At 41.0% G+C, this 22,065-nt stretch overlaps 1 protein-coding gene across 1 annotated transcript; it reads right to left on the bottom strand.

The window, feature by feature from the left end:
- Window positions 1-19,317: 19,317 nt before the first annotated feature.
- Window positions 19,318-21,543, bottom strand: LOC148791470 (caffeic acid 3-O-methyltransferase 1-like). The gene is made up of 4 exons (XM_088887247.1): window positions 21,289-21,543; window positions 21,121-21,185; window positions 19,825-20,745; window positions 19,318-19,511 (listed from the first exon to the last, which is right to left on the bottom strand). Exons 1-3 carry the CDS (start codon window positions 21,539-21,541, stop codon window positions 20,449-20,451), a joined length of 615 nt encoding a protein of 204 aa, XP_088743373.1. The 5' UTR covers window positions 21,542-21,543; the 3' UTR covers window positions 19,318-19,511; window positions 19,825-20,448.
- Between the last annotated feature and the right edge of the window lie 522 nt (window positions 21,544-22,065).

Here is a 22,065-nt window from a genome sequence, read left to right as displayed (position 1 = left end):
ATCTTGTCATCCCTTTGGTTCAGAGCCATAGTGTGTGTCGCCCTTTCCCTCTTGGGGCCCACTACACAGTCCTTCAAGGAGTTGGACTCTACAATGGAGACCACGTGAAGTGGCGTCAATCTGTCGAGCCTCTCTTTGGCCGGGATCCGCGGATGGAGTGGGCCGACCTTCTTGTTGTATCCTGCTTTTCTTGGTTGGGTCGCGCTATGCCCTTATCTGCTCGGCACACTTTGGGGTCCTCGAGATGAGGACCATCCTTCGTGCATGTCTTGGTAGGGGGTGCTATGGGTCCTAGGTTCTCCATCATTTTGAAGATCTTGTCAATTTTTTTTTGCATTACTCGGAATTGCTCAGGATCAATCGCGGTTGGGGGCTGTGGAATTTCTTGATGCGGAGAACTGTAGTGGCGAGACTCCCAAGATGGGGATCGGCCTGTTGAACGCTCGGACTGGTTCTTGGGCATCTTGGTCTCTTTCTTGATTGCGTGGTAAGAAAAGATTTTTGGGGTGGCTTTTTGTACTTTCCCACAAACGGCGCCAATCTAATGCTGCTCAATCCGAGGTGGTGCACAAACTGAGGAGAGCAACCAAATAGTCCTTCCTGACAGGGTGAGGCCGAGCTACAAGGACGAGACCATGCTTCAAGACCTGTGATCAAGAAAGAAATCAGAGGCCTGAGGAGTTATCTCTGGGTAAGTACTTCGACAGTCAAGTCAGTAAGAGGTGGTGGGTGGTCGGGCCAAGCTATGAGGATGCTGGTCTGAGCTACGTAGCAGTACTGGTATCAAAAGTAGGATCCCTTACCTCGAGCATGGAGTGCCTTTTTATAGCCGAAGATCCGTATCCTAGCTGAATTGGGCTTTCGGGGTAGTCGGGGTGAGGTTAGCCGCCGAGGTACTCGATATAGAGTCCCATTCCCTAACGGAGTCGTCTTTCCTTACTCCCCCTTATCTATAATTGTGCTCATCTGCCTGACGTGTAGTTGACGTGGCTAGAAGGATAAGACAGGGGGCCACAGTAATAGTATAGCTTGGTCGAGCTAGGCCGACGTTGCTGGAGTAGGAGGATGTGGTAGGGCGATAGCTGGGCTGCCACGTGTCTCATAGGACCAGCTCATCCATGACTTGAACAGCTTGAATCATCAGTAATCACTTTGAAATCCCAAATGAAGAGAAAGAATAAGAAAACTATATGTTGGCGGCCATGCAATTTGCAAGTGCATCAGTGCTTCCTAGGGCCTTGAAAGTCACTACAGAACAAGATGTGTTCGAGATCATATCTTGAGCTGGCCTTGATGCGCACCTCTCAGCTTCAGAGATTGCCTTGCACCTTCACATTGAAAACCTAGATGCAACAACCATGCTCGACCGTGTCATGTATCTACTAACGAGCTACTCTGTTCTTAAATGCTCTCTCGTCAACCGGGACAATGACCAAGTTGAAAGGCATTATGGCTTGGCTCCTATTTGCATTTTTTTCACTAACAACCAGGATGGAATGTCGCTTCAACCCCTGCTTCTACTGATTCAGGACAAGTTGATCATCATGGGGACTGATCAGGAGATTGTAACACATATGAACTTTGTGATCATAAACTTTCTTTATTAGGTGTTAGACAGTGTATGCCATTAGCTCAATCAGCATGATGTACATTATGACATTTATTGAAAATGAATAAAGTACATATTTGATTCATGTTATTATGGTGTGTTTCTATGTAATACGCTTAAACTGGACACATATGAGACTCATGTTAGTTCAGAATCTTCACAGTCGTTGGATAGATCTGAGGAGATTTATCCTGTCAAGGCTGACACGATGTACCACCAAGTTGGTTGGGGTGGCTTGTCTCAACTGCTAGGGTGAGACCTGAGGTACATGTAGTGTGGGCTTTCTTGAAACCCTGAACTAGACCAAAATTCCAATATTGCCTTGTACCTTGGAGATAGAAGGGAAAAATTGGAATGTTACACCTGACCCCTAGACTCGATTATGATACTGCACTAAGTGTCGGATTGGCCTATTTTTGATATGCCAATCAATGATATCCTTAGAACGGGTCAAAACCTAAGTATGTTGGAATAGTCCAAGAATTCATTTGAGTGGGTGATCATAGTGACAGGATCAACCCCTTTGTCAGACAAAGTGAATGATCGGGGATGCACTCTCTTTGATGGAAACCTAAACTGCTGGCAGTTGATTTCAACCGTTGAAATTTTGTTTTGCAAAATATATTTATATAGAGATATACATATATATATATATATATATTATGGTTTCAAAATGTTTGCAAAGGGTTTTAATTCCCAGGATCCAAGTGAGTAGAGAGTGTAGCATTATACCTTGCAGCTGAGGGAGAGGTCCTTTCTTGTCGGGCAGTGTTTGATAATTATGGGCTAAGAGGATAAGTGTAAGACCTTTGAGGATTATACCTGATGGGCTAATCTTACATCTGCCCACAGTCCTTGGGCTTCATAAGATGGCTAGACCCAATGACCATTTAGTGTAAATGTTAGGCCCATTAAGAGTCCATTCAACCTGAAAGCTTAAGCTATTAGGTGAGGTCCCAAATTAGGTTTTTATTCTCTAACACAACCCATCATGTGAAAATCTATTGGGTTTGAAGCATGAAGCATGAACAAGGGGAGTCCAATCCATACCTTATACTGAAATTTAATTAATTATAGTGGGGTGACAAGGATTGAACATTAGACCATTTACTCAAATAGGCTCCGATAACCATTTAACATAAAAGTTTAAGCTATTAGATAAGAAAAAAAACAAAACAATAATGTACAAGAAAGTGAGCACACACAGAGGATTTTTAACGTGGAAAACTCTTCTAAAAACTTAATGGAAAAAAACACAGGACACTAGTCCAGAAAAATTCCACTATCTCTTTAAAATAGGGGGATTACAATCTTTCTGGACTCTATCAAAGGATAATAATGACAAGAAGATGAGCTTTGCATCCATGTTATAGAGGATGACCTTGTTGTTCACACATCACACTAATTATTATGGCCAATACAATCTTGTCCACGCACACCGCTATTCTATGTAAATAATATACACAAATAAATAGAACTTCTCATTCTTTGAATGGGGTAGTGCTTTTGTTTCTCTTAACCTTATATATTAACTAGTCAGGACCCGTGCACTACATGGGTTTTATTTATAAGAAAAATTGAGGATGGAATTCTATGACATTTCTAATTAAGTGGTACCCATCTATGTTCAATTCAAGTATTATTTATTGAGTTATGTCTAGTTTATCCAATTACAATATAAATTATGCTTTTGTGAGAATGGTCAATTTCCTATTCTCTAGATAAGTTTATTTTCTTTTTTGTCTTAACGCTAATTTATTATTATTTTTTTCAAAAAATTATTAATTTTATTGGTTTAATTTATTATTATTTTTGTATTATTTTTAGGTAAAATAATATTGGAAACTTCAAAAGAAAACACCAAATCTATCAGACCGTCAATTCAACTCTGTATTCAAAACAAGGTAAAAAAAGGAAGAATGACGGTTCAATACAGGGTCAGAATTTGTAGGCCCAAAGTACTGTTGGGGTAGGTGCCAACTTGGAATTGATGCCTATTCACGGTCGAGCATTGGTGCATAGAGTGTGGGTTGTTGCCATTTTGAATATTCATAGCTCTACAGTGAAAATCAGAAATCTGCATTAAGCCTGTCCATACTTTTCCGAAAAAAAAAAAAAAAAAAAGCATTGTGATGCCAGTGACTCCAAATGGTCCACTTGCACAAGCTTAATGATAATTAATTTGTCCATTTCTCTCAAATATTGTTTGTTTGGATTATTTTCAAAGAAAAGACCAAGGATAGGTGATAGATCTTCCCAAAAAGAATAGCTTTTTATTTCATCCGGAGATAGGAAGATAAGCTTATCCACGTGGTCATCATGAGAGAAGCACATTTTCAGGTGATGTTTTCAATTGATTTCCGTCACTGGCGTGTTGGTGTTTCATCGTGGGTAAGAGTGTCAATTGGACTGGATTTGGTTCAATCTGATCCAGTCCAATGTGAGTCCATTATAAATAAATCAGGTCCAATCCAATCTAATGAATATTTTGGATCATTTTGTAATGGTCCAATTAATGTTTGGGCCGTTGTTCAAATTGAAAGCCTTGCTCATGCTGCATAACAAGTTTATTAGAGAAATTCCAGCCACTTACACAAATTGTTCGACTCTAACTCTATTCTACGTAAGCAATGATTCCCTTTCTAGCAGCATCCCTACTGGAATCTAGGGTTTGCCCAACCTCAACATCATCGATTTCACTATGAATCACCTGGAAGGAGCCGTTACGTTCGACATCACGAATGCCAAAGCACTGTGGCAGTTATACATTGCAAATACTAGAATTTCAGGTGAATTGCCGTCAGAAATCTCAAAAGCAACGACTTTGATTTCTATTGACTTGAGCTCCAACAAGTTCTTAGGTGACATTCCGCTTACTAGTCAACCCATTTTAGGGTCATTTAGTAAGACACCCCTTATATTTTAACTGATGTGTTTACTGAGACCTGCCCTTTAGTTTGCCTCGATTACTAAGATATCCATTATAGTTTTAGTTTGTAATTGTATTAATTATTAATGATTCTTTTAGATCAAAGTGTAAAGTGACATTTTTGACACGAATGCCATCAAACCAAACTAATAATTGAAAAAGAAAATAAGGGATTTAAGCCTATTTTCTTTTGAAGAGTAGAAACCTAACCATTGAATGACAATGGATAGTTGTCCTTTTCCACAGTATTCAAAGTCAAAAACCATGCTAGAAGCTCCCAAAGTTCCTAGAGCAGCATCAACAGCGAATGGGTATATATGTGGCCAACCGTTAATTCATAATAGTCCTGAGGGCTTCGACAACATGACAATTATAACTCAATTAGGAAAAGGAGAAAGCTATTTTGACATTTACATAGCCAAGTGTAAAATCCTCACAAGAATGCTAAAGTATGGGTGAGAATTTGGAAAAAAATCTTCATAAAACAACTTCCTTTCTGAGTAAAAGTTATAGAACAAATATGATTGTTCTTTGTGTTGAATCTTTCTAAGAAGTTTGTTCTTGAAGTTTCTCTCCTGCAAATCCATTTCGGTTGTAAAGATTCTACAGATATTCTGTAAAAATTTTTGCAAAAAGTACTATTCTATCTTGCCTTGAAATTATAGATATTTTGTAAAAATTTGTTGGCGCCTCTGTACAATGTCCAATTTTTTTTAAATCTACGCTCAAATCAGAGTATTTAGATTTACCTAATTCATATGAATTAAAATATCTATGGAATATAAATTCACACTCTTTTTAAGAATTTAAACCTCCACCCATGGAGATGTTTTAATTTGCAATTCTCTTAGAGATGATTTGCAGTTTTATTTCAGTCAAAAGGCATTATGGCTATTGAAGTGGAGTGATAATAATTAAGGCATTCGTTGATATCCTCCTTAATAATTATGGCACGAAGTTGTAGCAATTTAGGTGCTTCGGAAATTCAAGAGTTGGGGCCTTTCTTCTTTTTTCCTTGATCTTAGTGCAGCGCACTTCCTCTCCTTTTTCAAAAACAACGGAAGCGGTAGTTGAAAGGGGGGAGCCGAATGGGAGCTTCCACTTGTTTTCTCCTCTAATTATAGAGGTTCACCAATAGACGATGAGTTGGTTTGAAATATTTGAATTGACTTGAAAGGTTTCAATTCAATTCATCACCATTTAATGTTAATTGAAATGGGGGCACTAAATTGACATATCGGTGATCATTTTGTTGACCTAATTAAGGTAATTAAGTCATTTAATTGAAGTTAATTTCAATCCCTAATTGTACTTGGAACGAAGTGCCATTTGGCACATGGTTGGTTCTACACATAAAAGGAAATCCAATTGATTAATTGTAACATTCCTTCTTAACTTAGATTAAATTGGATGCCATTGAGATCCGATAATTCAATTTAAATGCTCTTCTCTAGACTGAAATGGCAATTGAATCAATCTCCCTTAATTATGGGGCCATGTTCAACTAATTGGGAAATCATTTATGAAGAAGCCACTTGTTAGCTAGGTGTAATAACACCTCATGGATAATGTGGTCGGTCAAGATCCAACCAGAATTTCTTCCCCCCTCTTTTTGTTTATTATTTATTTTCTTGAATTCATGTTGGGCTCAATGGGACGGAAGGTTTTAGTGGGACCCAATGTATGGGGCCCTCTATCGTACTAGCCCAAGGTGTTGGAGCCCAACACCTTATTTTTGTGCCAAAGATACGTTGGTCCCTCGAGCATGGAGTGCCTTTTTATAGCCAAAGATACGTATCCTGGCCAGAGGTACTCGAGATAGAGTCCCATTTCCTTGTAGAATCATCTTTCCTTACTCCTCCTTATCTGTAATTGTGCTCATCCCCATGACGTGTAGTTGACATGGCTGGAAGGATAAGACGGGGGCCACACGATCCTATCGTGAAAACATATCCAGATGTGGACTTTCTATCATCTAGATCCGACTGGAAATCGGCATCTGTATACCCTTGGATCTGTAGTGAGCTATCGTCGAATACTAGACAAAACTCTTTTGTCCTTCGAAGGTACTTAAGTATGTTTTTCACAGCAGTCCAGTGCTCCTGCCCTAGGTTGGCCTGAAATCTGCTTACCACACTCACTGCCTGAGCAATGTCAGGACGAGTGCAAAGCATGGCATACATGATGCTCCCTACGGCAGAGGCATAGGGAACGTCTTTCATGTCATCAATCTCCTCAGAAGTCTTGGGAGACATCTTCTTGGAGAGAATGACTCCATGCCAGAAAGGAACATTTCCTTTCTTAGAGTTTTCCATGTTGTATCTTTTGACTATTTTGTCAATGTAAGCAGATTGCGATAATCCTATTATCCGCTTCGATCTATCTCTATAGAGTCGAAGACCCAGTATATAGGAGGCTTCTCCAAGATCTTTCATGGAGAATTGTTGTGAAAGCCATACTTTCACTGTAGTTAACATTCCTACATCATTCCCAAGGAGAAGAATGTCATCTACATATAGAACCAAGAACGTAACCTTGTCACCACTGGTCTTCCTGTAAACACAGGGTTCATCCGGATTCTGCTCAAAGTCAAACGATTTGACAGCAGAGTCAAAATGGATGTTCCAACCTGTAGCAATGAAGCCTTGCGGCTGCTGCATATAGATATCTTTAGTAAGATCTCCATTTAGGAATGCAGTTTTGACATCCATCTGTCAAATCTCATAATCATGGTATGCTGCTACAACTAGCAGGATCCTAATGGATTTAAGCATGGCCACAGGCAAAAAAGGTTTCCTCATAATCGATGCCCTCTTTCTGAGTGTACCCTTTCGCCACCAGATGAGATTTGAAGGTCTCAACCCTACCATCGGGGCCCTTCTTCCTCTTGTAAATCCATTTACAACCGATTGCTTTTACCCCGGAGGGTGGATCTACTAGAGTCCAAACTCCATTGGTCTCCATTGAGTCCATCTCTGCTCTCATGGCCTCCACCCACTTCTGGGAATCTATGTTCAACATAGCTTCCGCATAAGTCACGGGATCCTCCTCACTAGTCAAGGTTTCCACTAGGTAACTATCCTGGTCATAACCATAACGGACTGGTGGCCTGGATACCCGAGTGGATCTTCTAGGTTGGTCACTACCTGGAACTTGTAGGACATCTTCCACTGCTCCTGAGCTCTCCTCATCAAGAACAACTTCCTGACGATGGGTGTCCAGGATGTAATCGGTTTCCAAGAATTGTGCATTTCGACTGCAGAACATTTTCTACTCACTTGGGTCATATAATAGGTAATGTACAGAGCCTTTTGGGTAGCCTACAAATAGGCAACAGCTGGTCTTGGATTCCAACTTGTCTGCACTCGTTCTTTTAACGTGTGCTGGACAACCCCAAATCTTCAAGTGTCTGACACTTGGTTTCTTTCCAGTCCAAAGTTCATATGGAGTATTCGGAACCGATTTGGTTGGAACCCGATTCAACACGTAAATCGCAGTCTCTAATGCGTAACCCCAAAAGGATGTGGGTAACTCTGAGTGTATGAGAAGCGACCGGACCATATCTAATAAGGTCCTATTCCTCCTCTCTGAAACACCGTTAAGTTGTGGTGTAGCAGGAGGAGCAAATTGTGATACTATCCCATTGTCCTTTAAGTAGTCCCTGAATTCGTCAGATAGATACTCGCCACCTTGATCTGATCGAAGGGCTTTAATTTCTCTCCCTAACTGTTTCTCGACCTCTTGTCTAAACTTTTTGAACTTTTCAAAGGATTCGGACTTGTGCCTCATTAGGTACACGTAACCATATCGTGAAAAATCATCTGTGAAGGTGATGAAATACACGTGTTGATTTCGTGTCCTAACACTCAGGGGACCACATACATTAGTATGTATTAGGTCAAGTGTGCCTGTATATCTTTCAGGCTTACCGTTAAATGGTCGTTTCGTCATCTTGCCTTGTAGGCAAGGCTCACAGGTGGGAAGATCTTCTACAGTTAAAAAATCCAAAGGACCATCCTTTACCAACCATGTGATTCGGTCAACACCGATGTGGCCAAGTCGGTAATGCCACAGGCACGTGGGATTAACTGTATCACAGGCTCTCTTCTTGGGGATTTCAGCCGATGCAGTTTCGGTTATGTTAGTTTCTAGAGAAGGATGTAGAACATAGAGACCGTTCTCCAGTTCCCCATATGCGATGAATCTGTTATTTCTTTTAATAGTAATCGTATTACTAAAGAAGACAGAATAACCATCTGCACACAGTTTTGAGACAGAAATCAAATTTCTCCTAAAATTTTGTACATAAAGACAATCTTTCAGTACAATTGTTCCTTCTCTAAAAGGTAACTCCACGGTTCCTATGGCCACGTCTGCAACAGTTGCAGTAGTCCCCAAGTAGAGTGTAACTTCTGCTTCACTTAGCTTTCTGCTTACCTTGAACCCCTGTAGTGAGTTACACGCATGAGTTGAAGCCCTGGAATCAATACACCAGGACGCAGAAGCTACCAACAGATTGTTTTCTATAACACAAGTTTCAAAATTACCTTTCTTGGATTCCAAGTAGGCAGGACAGTTCCTTTTCTAATGGCCAGTCATCTTGCAGAAGTGACAGGCATCCGATGCTTTGTCTTTCTTCTACTTTTTGCCCTTAGTGGCTTTCTTCTGAGGCTTCTTTGCCTTCCTCTTTCTTTTGCCTGTCTTACTAGCTTCAACAAGCATAGCTACATGCTCATCCTTTCTAATCAGTTCTTCAGCTCTTTGCAACATATTGCTGAGCTCTTGCAAGCTGACATTCTGCTTGTTCATGTTATAGTTCATGATGAACGGATTAAAGGAAGGAGGCAAAGAATTAAGGATAGCATCTATCTGGGTCACAAGGTCCAGCCCGGATCCAAGAGCCTCAGTTCGTTGATGTATCCCATCATCCGAAGACAATGGTCGTGAACTTGTTGGCCCTTGTTCATTTGTGCGGTCATGAACTGTTTCAAGACCTTTTGTCGAGTAGAACGATTCTACTCTTCATACATCGTCCTGAGACTGTCCAATATGTCCTTGGCAAGCTCGATCTGATCGAACGACCTCTGTATTGGGTTGTCCAAGGAGGTAATGATGTAACACCGGGCAAGGGAGTTTTTCTCCTCCCATTCTTGATAGTCTCTCCTTTGGGCCTTAGAAGCCCTATCGCCCTGACGCTCCGAGGCAGGATTCTTTGCCACTTTGTCCAGCTTTTCAGATACTAGGACCAGCATAAGGTTCCTATACCAGTCAGCATAGTTTGGGCCCTTCAACTTGTTGTCATCAAGCAGTTTTGCAAAAGATCCATTTGCCATTTTCTGATAAAAGAGCAAACATCAGTCCACAACCTAATTTGATTCATGTTCATTTCATAGATATGGATTTTAATCTACGATCCATTTCCATTTATTCGTCTCTGAGATTTCCCTCCTTTCTCAGTGACGGAGACTATGTGTTGTCTCTGGAAATGTGGAAAATCCCATAGGGTGCATGGAGCCAACTGTTTCAGCTGCATAACCCCACCACCTTTCTATGAAGGATCATATCCACTCATCATATGAGTTTTCCCTTTGGCCTCTGTCAGACAAGGTTCAGAGTCATTTTCAGGTAAACCTCTCTGTCCAGTGAGTGCTTACCCATCATATTCGTGAACGCCAAGGTACCGTGAGAGAGTTCCCATTTTCTGGTGAAGCCCCTCCCACATCGGTCTATGACGCCCCTATCATCTTATGAAACACTCAGACAAGCCCAATAGCAAATGGATAGCCCATTTTCTGGTGCGTTTCCTCATTACTGAAGGACCCATCCTCATGCTAATGATGGAAGGCCTTTAGAGAGTTCATCATATGAATCTCCGTATCACATGCATTCATATTAGCCAGAGGGAACAATTAATTACGCCCTAGTTCTTATTTTAGGTCAAACCAAAGTGGCTCCCATTGACTTTCATAAAACCAGATTTCGGTGGGACTAAATCGGCTAGGGTTCCGCTCGTAACCTCTTGATGAGGTGTGGGGACCACCACTGAGGGAGGTCATCCAATGACCAAAAGGGACACTATGGCAATGATGTGCATTCAGCCATGGTGTGCGCAAGAGCCACTGTCGATTGAGCATGGGCCAAGTACTTAAGGCCCATGTGCGTAGCACATCACACATCCATACATCACATGTAGTGATAAATTGATCCAATCAATTAATCATCTGTAAGGCCCATTTGAAGCCCATTTTAAATCCATAATATTAACCATTAATATTATCTAGGTATAAGGGCCGAATGGTTCAGCCCATATAACTTTAAATGTTAAGTGGGCTTTTAGCAGTTTTAACCTTTTAAAACTGGGCCTTTACAGGTTGGGCCGAATTAATCATTTAATTAAACACCAATCCTTAGGCACATTAGTGGGAAAATTAGGGCTGACTTTCAGCCTTGATTAAACCCTAGGTTCAGTTCAAACTATTTGAACCAATATTGGTTCGAATGGGTCTATGGTTTGATCTTTAATAAAATCTTTAATTCAAAAAAATAATCTAAAATTAAATACTGATAAAAGAAAAACAAGAATCAGTCAATCAGGGCTGTTTGCACAATCCATCTTGCAAAACAGAGGTTAGATCACAGAATGCAGTTTCACAAACTGCAAATCGCAGATAGCGATTCTCCCATTTGTGAAATCTCCTTCTCTACGGAATCTCCTTTTCTGCGCCGCCATCACCCACTCAGATGAATTCTCAGACTGTCCCAACATACCCAGGTTTTGACCCCCGCTAAGGATCTCACTGATTGGTATATCAAAGACAGCCCAATCCGACACCTAGTGCAGTATCATAATCGAGTCTAGGGGTCGGGTGTAACTTTCCAGTTTTGCCCATCAATCACAAGGTCCAGGGCAATACTGGAAATCTGGTCGAGTTCATAGATTCAATTAATTCTACACTATATGTGCCTAGGGTCTCACCCTGGCAGCTGAGACAGGCCACTCCAACCGACTTGGTGGCACCACAGTGTCAGCCTTGTCAGGATAGGTCTCCCCAGACCGACCCATTGGCTGTGAACATTCTAAACTAACACGAGTCTGATTAAGTGTCCAGTTTAAGGGTATTACATAGAAACATACCAAGGGAACATGAATCAAATATGCACTTTTATTCATTTACAATAAACTCATAAAGTACATCATTCTGGTTGAAGCTAAGGGCATACAAAACTGTCTAACATCGGGTTATGCCTCGGCATCCCCGCTCTTGTGCTGACAGAGGTGTAGTTGCCCGAGATCTTTCATTTCCTGAGTTCTCAACCATGGGACGCTTAGTTTCTAGTCTCAAAAGCCTTTGGTGCCCTTCTAGAGCTAGCCCTTTCCCAGCTAGCTCGGTCATTAAGCCGGAGGATGTGTGAAGTTTCTCGACCGCCCTCAAGCCTTGGTGGGCGGGGGCGTTCTTCGTCCACATTTAGGCTCAGCCATTGTTAGCTGAGTCGGGTAGCTTAGTCGGTGATACGCTAGTCAGCTAGGCGTAATGGGCTCAGCCGTTCAGGGATAGCTGGAGTCAACTCATTTTGCGGTGCAGCTCAGCATGTGTATGTGCGGTGTGTGTGGTTGGCGTGTGTGCGCCTTGGGGTCAGAGCTGTAGCTTAAAAGGAAGGAAACTTTTATTACTTGCAAGTCTACTAGTAGTACATCCTAAGATTTCCCAAGTTCCAACTCCTCAATATTGGTCCGCCATCCAGGTCTTTGAGCCTGTAGGTGCTTGGGCCCAGGACCATGGTGACTCTATACGGCCCTTACCAATTTGGTTCGAGCTTTCCTTCTCGGGGCGCGGGTACTATGACTTTGTAGAGGATGAGGTCGCCATCCTCTCCTATTGTGCTACCATCCTGACATATACTCAGACCCGAGCTTCCTCGATCAGGTCTAAATCTGCGTGGAGGTCCTCATCGTTCTAGTCTCCATCGAAGAGCTCGGTCTAGAGGGTTGGAGAACCAATCTCTATAGGAACCATAGCCTCGGCCCCGTAGGTCAAGCTAAAGAGGGTCTCACCGATGGTTGCCAGTAGAGTAGACCTATATTCCCAAAGTATGCTCAGCAGTTCCTCAGCCCACCTCCCCTTGGCTTGGTCTAGCCGAGTCTTTAGGCCGAGCAACAAGGTTCGGTTGGTCAACTCGGTCTGCTCATTGTTCTGGGGTCAGTGTACAGTCATGGTCCAATGGTCGATCTTTAGGTCAGAGCAGAGGGCTTCGAAATTTCGGTCGGTGAACTGTATATTGTTATCTGCAAGGAGGATAAGTGGAATATTTAATCGGCAAACAATACTTTGCCAGAAAAAGTTACAGGCATTATGCACAGTAATGCGTGCTAGAGCTTCAGCTTCTACCCATTTGGTGAAGTAATCAACCGCCACCAGGAGTAACTCCTTCTGAGCAATCACAGTGGGAAAGGGGTCAAGGATGTTCGTCCCCCATTGCCAAACAACCATGGGCTGGTGATTGTCTTCAGGGGAACTGCAGGCTTGTGGTGGAGATTGGAGTGTCGCTGGCAACTGTCGCATCTCCAAACCAATTGGGTTGCATCCTGTTTCATCGTTGGATAGAAATAACCTTGCCGGAGTGCCTTGTGTGCCAGCGTGCATGCGCCAGGATGGTCTCCGCAAATTCCTTCGTGGATCTCCCTGAGGATGTAGTTTGCCTTGGATAGGGAGAGGCATTTCAGGTAGGGGAGAGTATGTAACCTGCGGTAGAGTTGACCCTGGATAAGGCAATACCGGGCCAATGTGTGTTTCAGTTTCTTTGCCTTTGTCCAATCTTCTGGAACTCGCAGTATTTGTTGCGATTCCTCTTGTTGGTTTGCGTTTTCATCTTCTCAGGCCAACGAACATAGTTAAGGTCACGAATTTGCCTCAAGACTTCAGACCGCAGCATATTGAGCGGTGTGAAGTTCCGATAGGTTGGCGGGGGTGTCTGTGGTTTGTGGTTGGGTCAGCGGTCTTGCCTCTTATAATCTCCTCCTCTTGTTGGGCCTCTCTTCCTTAGCCCGTAGTTGTGTCTATGCTTCCTCTGCATTGATATACTTCTGTGTGTGGCTCATCAACGCAGCCAGGGTTTGTGTAGGGTATTTGGAGATGGAAATGTTGAATGGGGATGGGCGGAGGCCATGCTAGATAGAGGTGACAGCCACGGGCTGGTTCAGGTTCCTAACCTGTAGCGCTTCCTTATTATCTAGCCAGGTAGTCTGTGAGGGACTCATTTTTCCTTTATCGCACCTGCAAGAGGTTGGCTGAGGTCTTCCAATGCTTTAGACTCGTTGTGAACTGAGCGCGAAACTGGGTCTCCAGTTGCTCCCACGACACTATTGAGTGTGGAGGCAAGGAGGAACACCAAGTTAGTGTTGGACCTGCGAGAGTGGCCACTAAAGTTTTGCACATCAAGCCCTCGGAGGATCCGTGCAACATTAAATGAGCCTTAAATTCTTTGATATGGTAGGCGGGATCAGTGTTTCCATCGCACTTGTCAAGTGGGGGTGCCTGACATCCTGTGGAAGGTACCTCATCCACAATTTCCTGGGTGAAGGGTGACTCCTTGGCCATGGGCAGGAGTGGTGGCACCGACCGATCTTCATCTGGCATCGTGCTTCTCTAGTTGCACTCTAACTCCTCTAAGCACTGGCAGAGTTCTCGAATCATGTCATCCCTTTGGTCAGGAGCCGCAATGTGCGTCGCCCTTTCCCTCATGGGGCGCACTGCGCGGTCCTTCATGGAGCTGGACTCGGCAACGGAGACCACGTGAAGTGGCGTCAGTCTGTCGATTCTCTCTTTGGTCGGGATCCACATGGTTTGGTGTGTCCTGCTACGAGAGCGGACGAAGGGGGCCGACCTTCTTGTTGTATCCTACTTTTCTTGGTTGGACCGCGCTATGCCCTTGTCTGCTTGGTGCGCTTTGGGGTCCTCGAGATGAGGACCATCCTTCGTGCATGTCTTTCTAGGCGGTGCTACGGGTCCTAGGTTCTCCATCATTTCGAAGATCTTGTCAATTTTTTCTTGCATTACTTGGGATTGTTTAGGATCAATCGCGGTTGGGGGCTGTGGAATTTCTTGATGCGGAGAACTACGGTGGCGAGACTCCCGGGATGGGGATCGGCCTGTTGAACGCTCGGACTGGTTCTTGGGCATCTTGATGGCTTGCTTGATTGCGCGGTAAGAAAAGATTTTCAGGGTGGCTTTTTTGTACTTTCCCACAGATGACGCCAATCTGATGCTGTTCAATCCGAGGTGGTGCACAAACTGAGGAGAGCAACCAGATAGTCCTTGCTGACAGGGCGAGGCTGAGCTACAAGGATGAGGCCGTGCTTCATGACCTGTGATCAGGAAAGAAGTCAGAGGCCCGAGGAGTTATCCCTAGGTAAGTACTCCGACACTCAAGTCAATAAGAGGTGGTGGGTGGTCGGGTCGAGCTATGAGGATGGTGGTCTGAGATACGTAATAGTATTGGTCTCAAAAGTAGGATCCCTTACCTCGAGCATGGAGTGCCTTTTTATAGCCGAAGATCCGTATCCTAGTTGGATTGGGCTTTCAAGGTTGTCGGGGTGAGGTTAGCTGCCGAGGTACTAGAGATAGAGTCTCATTCCCTAGCGGAGTCACAATAATAGTATAGCTCCTCGAGCATGGAGTACCTTACTCCTCCTTATCTATAATAGTGCTCATCCGCATGATGTGTAGTTGACGTGGCTGGAAGGATAAGACGGGGGGCCATAGTAATAGTATAGCTCGGTCGAGCTAGGCCGACGTGGCCTATGTAGGATGACATGGCAGGGCGATAGCTGGGCGGCCATGTGTCTCATAGGACCAGCTCAGCCATGACTTGAGCATCTTTAATCATCAATAATCACTTGGAAACCCCAAATCAAGGGAAAGAAGAAGAAAATTGTATGTTGGTGGCCATGCAATTTGAAAGTGCTATAGTGCTTCCTAGGGCCTTGAAAGTCACTACAGAACTAGATGTGTTCGAGATCATATCTAGAGCTGGCCTTGATGCGTACCTCTCGGCTTCAGAGATTGCCTTGCACCTTCACATTGAAAACCCAGATGCAACAACCATGCTCGACTGCGTCATGTCTCTACTAACGAGCTACTATGTTCTGAAATGCTCTCGTCAACCGGGACAATGACCAAGTTGAAAGGTGTTATGGCTTGGCTCCTATCTGCATTTTTTTCACTAACAACAAGGATGGAATGTCGCTTCAACCCCTGCTTCTACTGATTCAGGACAAGTTGATCATCATGGGGACTGATCAAGAGATCGTAACACATATGAACTTTGTGATCATAAACTTGCTTTATTTGGTGTTATACAATGTATTCCCTTATCTCCAATCAGCATGATGTACATTATGACATTTATTGTAAATGAATAAAATACATATTTGATTCATGTTATTATGGTGTGTTTCTGTGTAATACGCTTAAACAGGACACATATGAGACTCGTGTTAGTTCAGAATCTTCAAAACCGTTGGATAGATCTGGGGAGATTTATCCTACCAAGGCTGAAACTGATATACCACCAAGTTGGTTGGGGTGACTTGTCTCAGCTACCAGGGTGAGGTTGCAAATCCCATAGGACTACAAGGTCATAAATCTGACAAGGCTGCATGGCATTCATCCTATAAGGCTATGTTGTCGTGGATCCTATAGGGTTGAAAATGACAAACTCAACCTCCTTTTGAGAGAAAACCCAACAAATAATACTATTGTCAACCCATTTTAGGGTCATTTACTAAGACACCCCCTATATTTTAACTGATGTGTTTACTGAGACCAGCCCTTTAGTTTGCCTCGATTACTAAGATATCCATTATAGTTTTAGTTTGTAATTGTATTAGTTATTAATGATTCTTTTAGATGAAAGTCAAAAACCATGCTAGAAGCTCCCAAAGTTCCTAAAGCAGCATCAACAGCAAATGGGTATATATGTGGCCAACCGTCAATTCATAATAGTCCTTAGGGCTTCGACAACATGACAATTATAACTCAATTAGGAAAAAGAGAAAGCTATTTTGACATTTACATAGCCAAGTGTAAAATCCTCACAAGAATGCTAAAGTATGGGTGAGAATTTGGAAAAAAATCTTCATAAAACAACTTCCTTTCTGAGTAAAAGTTATAGAACATATATGATTGTTCTTTGTGTTGAATATTTCTAAGAAGTTTGTTCTTGAAGTTTCTCTCCTGCAAATCCATTTTGGTTGTAAAGATTATACAGATGCACCTTCATCACCATCTTGCAATTTGCAAATGATTACTTAATTTTTGCAAAAAGTACTATTCCATCTTGCCTTTAAATTATAGATATTCTATAAAAATTTGTTGGTGCCTCTGTACAATGTCCAAATTTTTCTGAATCTACGCTCAAATCAGAGTATTTAGATTTACCTAATTCATATGAATTAAAATATCTATGGAATATAAATTCACACTCTTTTTAAGAATTTAAACCTCCACCAATGGAGATGTTTTAATTTGCAATTCTCTTAGAGATGATTTGCAGTTTTATTTCAGTCAAAAGGCATTATGACTATTGAAGTGGAGTGGTAATAATTATGGCATTCGTTGATATCCTCCTTGAGAAATGAGAAGTTTGCTATACCTTTGATTCTTGAAAGATCATCATTTTCATTTTTCCAAATTAAAAGAATGGGACAGGCTAGGCCTTTTAATTTTTGTCACACTCTAAGGGGACGTTCTTTTTTTAGATTTTGAGAGGGGGGAAAGTTGGTCAATGGGAATCCCCTTGATCAATAATCCCATGTTCTTTTGTCAGCTTTATGCGAGGACCCGGGAAATTATATTTTCCTGGGTATCATTTATACAGAAAAGTGACACCCATCTCTTAGATGGGTAAATATCTTTCCCACACAAGGGGAAAGTTGCCAACACTTGAATGGGACAAAAATGCCCCTTTTAATAATGAATTTCTATGGCTAAAATGGTCATTCCCTTATTTTCCTGGGGAATAAAAGAAAATGAATAAAAACACTTACCCGGATAAGTGTTTTCCAAGAAGAACTTACCCAGGTAATTGCATTTACCTGGGTAAGTAACTTAACAAAAAGTGAACGGGGCCTAAGAAGGAAACTGTGTTGCAAACTGCTCCACTAATAAAGGTATTGATCAATGGAACTTTTTCACCTATACCTCGATGCATCCAATTCCAAATGACATTGCAAAGCTTCTTAGAGAAGACTACCAACAACTTCTCATTCTTTGAATGGGGTAGTGCTTTTGTTTCTCTTAACCTTATGTATTAACTAGTCGGGACCCGTGCACTACATGGGTTTTTTTTATAAGAAAATTTGATGATGGAATTCTAAGACATTTCCAATTAACTGGTAGCCATCTATGTTCAATTCAAGTATTATTTATTGGGTTATGTCTAGTTTATCGAATCACAATATAAATTACGCTTTTGTGAGAATGGTCAATTTCCTATTCTCTAGATAAATTTCTTTTCTTTTTTGTCTTAATGCTAATTTATTATTATTATTTTGAAAAAACTATTAATTTTATTGGTTTAATTTATTATTATTTTTTCATTAGTTTTAGGTAAAATAATATTGGAAACTTCAAAAGAAAACACCAAACCTATCAGACTATCAATTCATCTTTGTATTCAAAACATGGAAAAAAAAGGAAGAATGACGGTTCAATACAGGGTCAGAATTTGTAGGACCAAAGCACTGTTGGGGTTGGTGCCAACTTGAGATTGATGCCTATTCACGGGTGAGCATGGGTGCACAGAGTGTGGTCTATTTTCACCAGCTTAATGATAATTAATTTGTCCTTTCCTCTCAAATATTGTTTGTTTGGTCTATTTTCAAAGAGAAGACCAAGGATAGGTCATCGGTCTTCCCAAAATGATAAGCTTTTTATCTCATCCGGAGATTGGAACCTAAGCTTATCCACGTGGTCATCATGAGAGAAGCACATTTTTAGGTGATGTTTTCAATTGATTTCCGTCACTGGCGTGTTGGTGTTTCATCATGGGTAAGAGTGTCAATTGGACTGAATTTGGTCCAATCTGATCCAGTCCAATGTAAATCCATTATAAATGAATCAGTAGGTGTCAATGGATCAAATTTGGATCATTTTGGACTGGACTGGGCCATCTAGTAACCTGTTCAAATTTGTTTTAATTATCCAAATTTGGTCCATTGACACCTATATTCTTATCTTTTACCAATGGATCAGATATTGACTCAATCCAACCCAATCTAATATAAATTCAATATGGATGGACCATGTCCAATCCAATCCAATAAATACTTTGGACTGGTCTAATTCATATATCTTATTGGTCTGTCCAATCCACACAAATTGAATTTGGTTTGAATGGGTCCGATCCAAAACTGGTCCATTGACACCCCTAATCATGGGGACTCGGGAGATAGCAGGAAATATGAACATTGTGATCATAGACATGCTTTAGGAACAAGAGAATATATGTCCAGTGTTTTTGGAATTTAGGAAAGATTATACCAGATTGAAGCATGTGTTTTTGGAAAATAAAATATGCACACCATAAAGATCAAACTGCATTTCATTCTTATTCGGATGCATAATTTAAAAAAGTCACAAACAAGTTCAAAAGTAAAAAAAAAAAAAAAGGAACTAATTATTTGTGGAACTCCATAACCCAAGTATCGTAAGCATTGCAAACAATTTCACAACCAGCAAAGCCCGAGTCTATTGCCAAGGCTTCAAACTCCTTTTGTGTCCTCTCTTTTCCTCCAGGGCAATGAGTTAGCATGACTAAATCATGTGTGAAGGCAATATTAGAGCGGTAACTAGCTTCTGGAGCCATTGGAAGAATTGATTCAACAATGATCACTTTTCCTGACTTTGGTAGGGCTTTCCAACAGTTTCTCAAAATCTTTAAGCAATCTTCATCATTCCAGTCATGAAGTATCCACTACAAAAATCACGAAAATTAAAATATATATATATATATATATCTATATATATTTGGAGACATTAAATCACAAAAGAATATATCGAAAATGTACCCTATAATACTGTGGATTTTAATTTCCTAAATACTCTCTGTCTATGTTTTATCACTTCCTTGATTTAAGGACTAATAGACATTATGACTTTCTTGATTTGTAAAATTTATTTGCTTTAAATGACTTGATACTACAAAGAGATTCATGGTGAATGTAATTCTCTTCTAGATATCGTGGGACATATCCAGTCTACCCCTCTCAAGACCTAAAAGAACTAACCTTCATAAAAATGGCTTCTCCTTTGGGGACATATTCAAACATACCAGCTATCCATGAGCAACTTGTCCTGATGCAGTAGAAGCAGGGGTCGAAGAGACACTCCGTCCTGGCTGTTGGTGAAAAATTTGCAGACAGGAGCCAAGCCGAGAGGTACGCATCAGGGCCAGCTCTAGATATGATCTCGAACTCATCTAATTCTGTAGTGACTTTCAAGGCCATAGGAAGCACTGAAGCACTTGCCAATGGTCGCCAATATACAGTTTTCTGTACCAGGCCGCTAGTGGCACAATCCGATTTACACCTCTACTCACTAGTGGGACGTCCCAAGAGATTACAGCTGATTTGGATTCTGCGATCATTGGGCTTGCGGTAGGAATGGCAGAGTCTGTCCATATAGTTTGGACTTCAGAAAAAAGGTTCTATCAGGGCGAGGCATGTGTTTTGGGAAAGATTCTACTTGTATACTCTAACACCCCACAAATTAGAAAAGTATTTGTAATATGACTCAATGAACAAAATGTTTAGACATGACAGAATATGCACACCACAAGATCAAGCAGACTACTTTCTTATAATGGTGAAAATTTAAAAACCACAATATCTTTCAAAGGTAAAAATATGTGATCATTTGTGGAACTCCATAAGCCAAGTGTGGTAAGCACAACAAACAATTTCACATTTAGCAAAACCAGAGCTTATTGCCAAGGCCTCAAACTCCTTATACGTCCTCTCTTTTCCTCCGGAGAAAAGAGCTAGCATGACTAAATCATATTGGAAGGCAACCTTAGAGGCGTTACTATTCTCTGGAGCCATTGGAAGAATTGATTCCACAACAATCATTTTTCCCGATTTTGGTAGGGCTTTCCAACAGTTGTTCAAAAGCTTCAAGCAATGTTCATCACTCCAATTGTGAAGTATCCACTACAAATATCAAGAAAACTAGAATAGTATTTCATTAAATAGAACAACAGAAAACAGATATTTGAAACAAAATGTAAAGGACTGATTCATCCCCTATTCTGAATTAGTAATGAACCAATATTATGGAGCCATTAAATCACCAAAGAATAAAACAGAAAGTACCCTGGCATAACCCTGTGCATTTTAATTTCCTAAATATATACCCTGTCTATAATTTGTTACCTATGATTGAAGGGCCAATGAAGTAATGGTCTTCTAGAGATCATGGATTATTATTATTATTTCTTTTGATAAGTGATTAAATATGGCTAATCTGCCTAATATGATGAATAACCCTACAATTTAGTTAATAAATAAACAAAAGAGCTAATTTACCTTCATAAAAATGGCTTCTCCTCTTGGGACACATTCAAACATATCCCCTCCAACATGTTCCACACCTGCCGCATAGTTATAATTATTCTATTAGAAATCTATAAACAGAAGTTATATTTATTTTTTCTAATATAATAATAATTAAATCAAGACAAAGAAAGCTCTTACCAGCATAGGATGGAGCTTCTGCTATGACATGAGGCAAATCAAAATTGATACCTTTGATCTGAGGATACTTGGATGTAATCATTTCTAGGGTGGTTCCAGTCCCACCCCCCACATCAACCACCTCTTCGAGACTCTCAAATCCATTGTATGTGTCAAGAATCTGGTCCATGACTATTATGCTATGAACTGACATTGCCTTGTTAAATAACTTGTTATACCTGGAATCTGTCTCACAGTACTCAAAGAAGGTCATTCCACGGGATTGTTAGTAAAACACACAAATAAGTTCAACAAAAAATGTGGGAAAGCTCAACTCCATTTCTTACATGAAACATGTGAAATGATTGTTAGTCACCAGGTTGGAAAGAGTTCAAGTCAAGTTGAAAGAATCTAATTTTTCATACGTTACAATGAAAAAAAAAAAAAGAACATTACTTCATAGAGAGATGAAAATAAGTTCATTAGAATTTGAACGCCATATTAATTTCTGCAGCTTTAATTGTTTCTAATTAGCTGCATATCCAAACTGAGAAGATAGAAGGGAAGTGATTTCGGCACATCACATTTATCATAAAATGGGGCGCACCAACATACAGTTCTCTTCATTTGAGGGTTCAAAGTGATTACTGCCCCTGGTTAGAGCCATATTCACTATATATTGGAACAGAAAATAGTTAAAAGTGAGAGCTATCTTCTCCCTTTTAGCTGGGAGCCTCAGAGGTTATGAAATAATATATAGAGGCTCCATGATACTAATGAGGTGTACGTATACGTATG

Source organism: Nelumbo nucifera, chromosome 5 (assembly GCF_055504915.1).
Source record: "Nelumbo nucifera cultivar China Antique chromosome 5, China Antique-T2T, whole genome shotgun sequence".
In the NCBI taxonomy this organism is placed as follows: Eukaryota; Viridiplantae; Streptophyta; class Magnoliopsida; order Proteales; family Nelumbonaceae; genus Nelumbo; species Nelumbo nucifera.
This window is presented reverse-complemented; position numbering and strand designations above follow the sequence as displayed.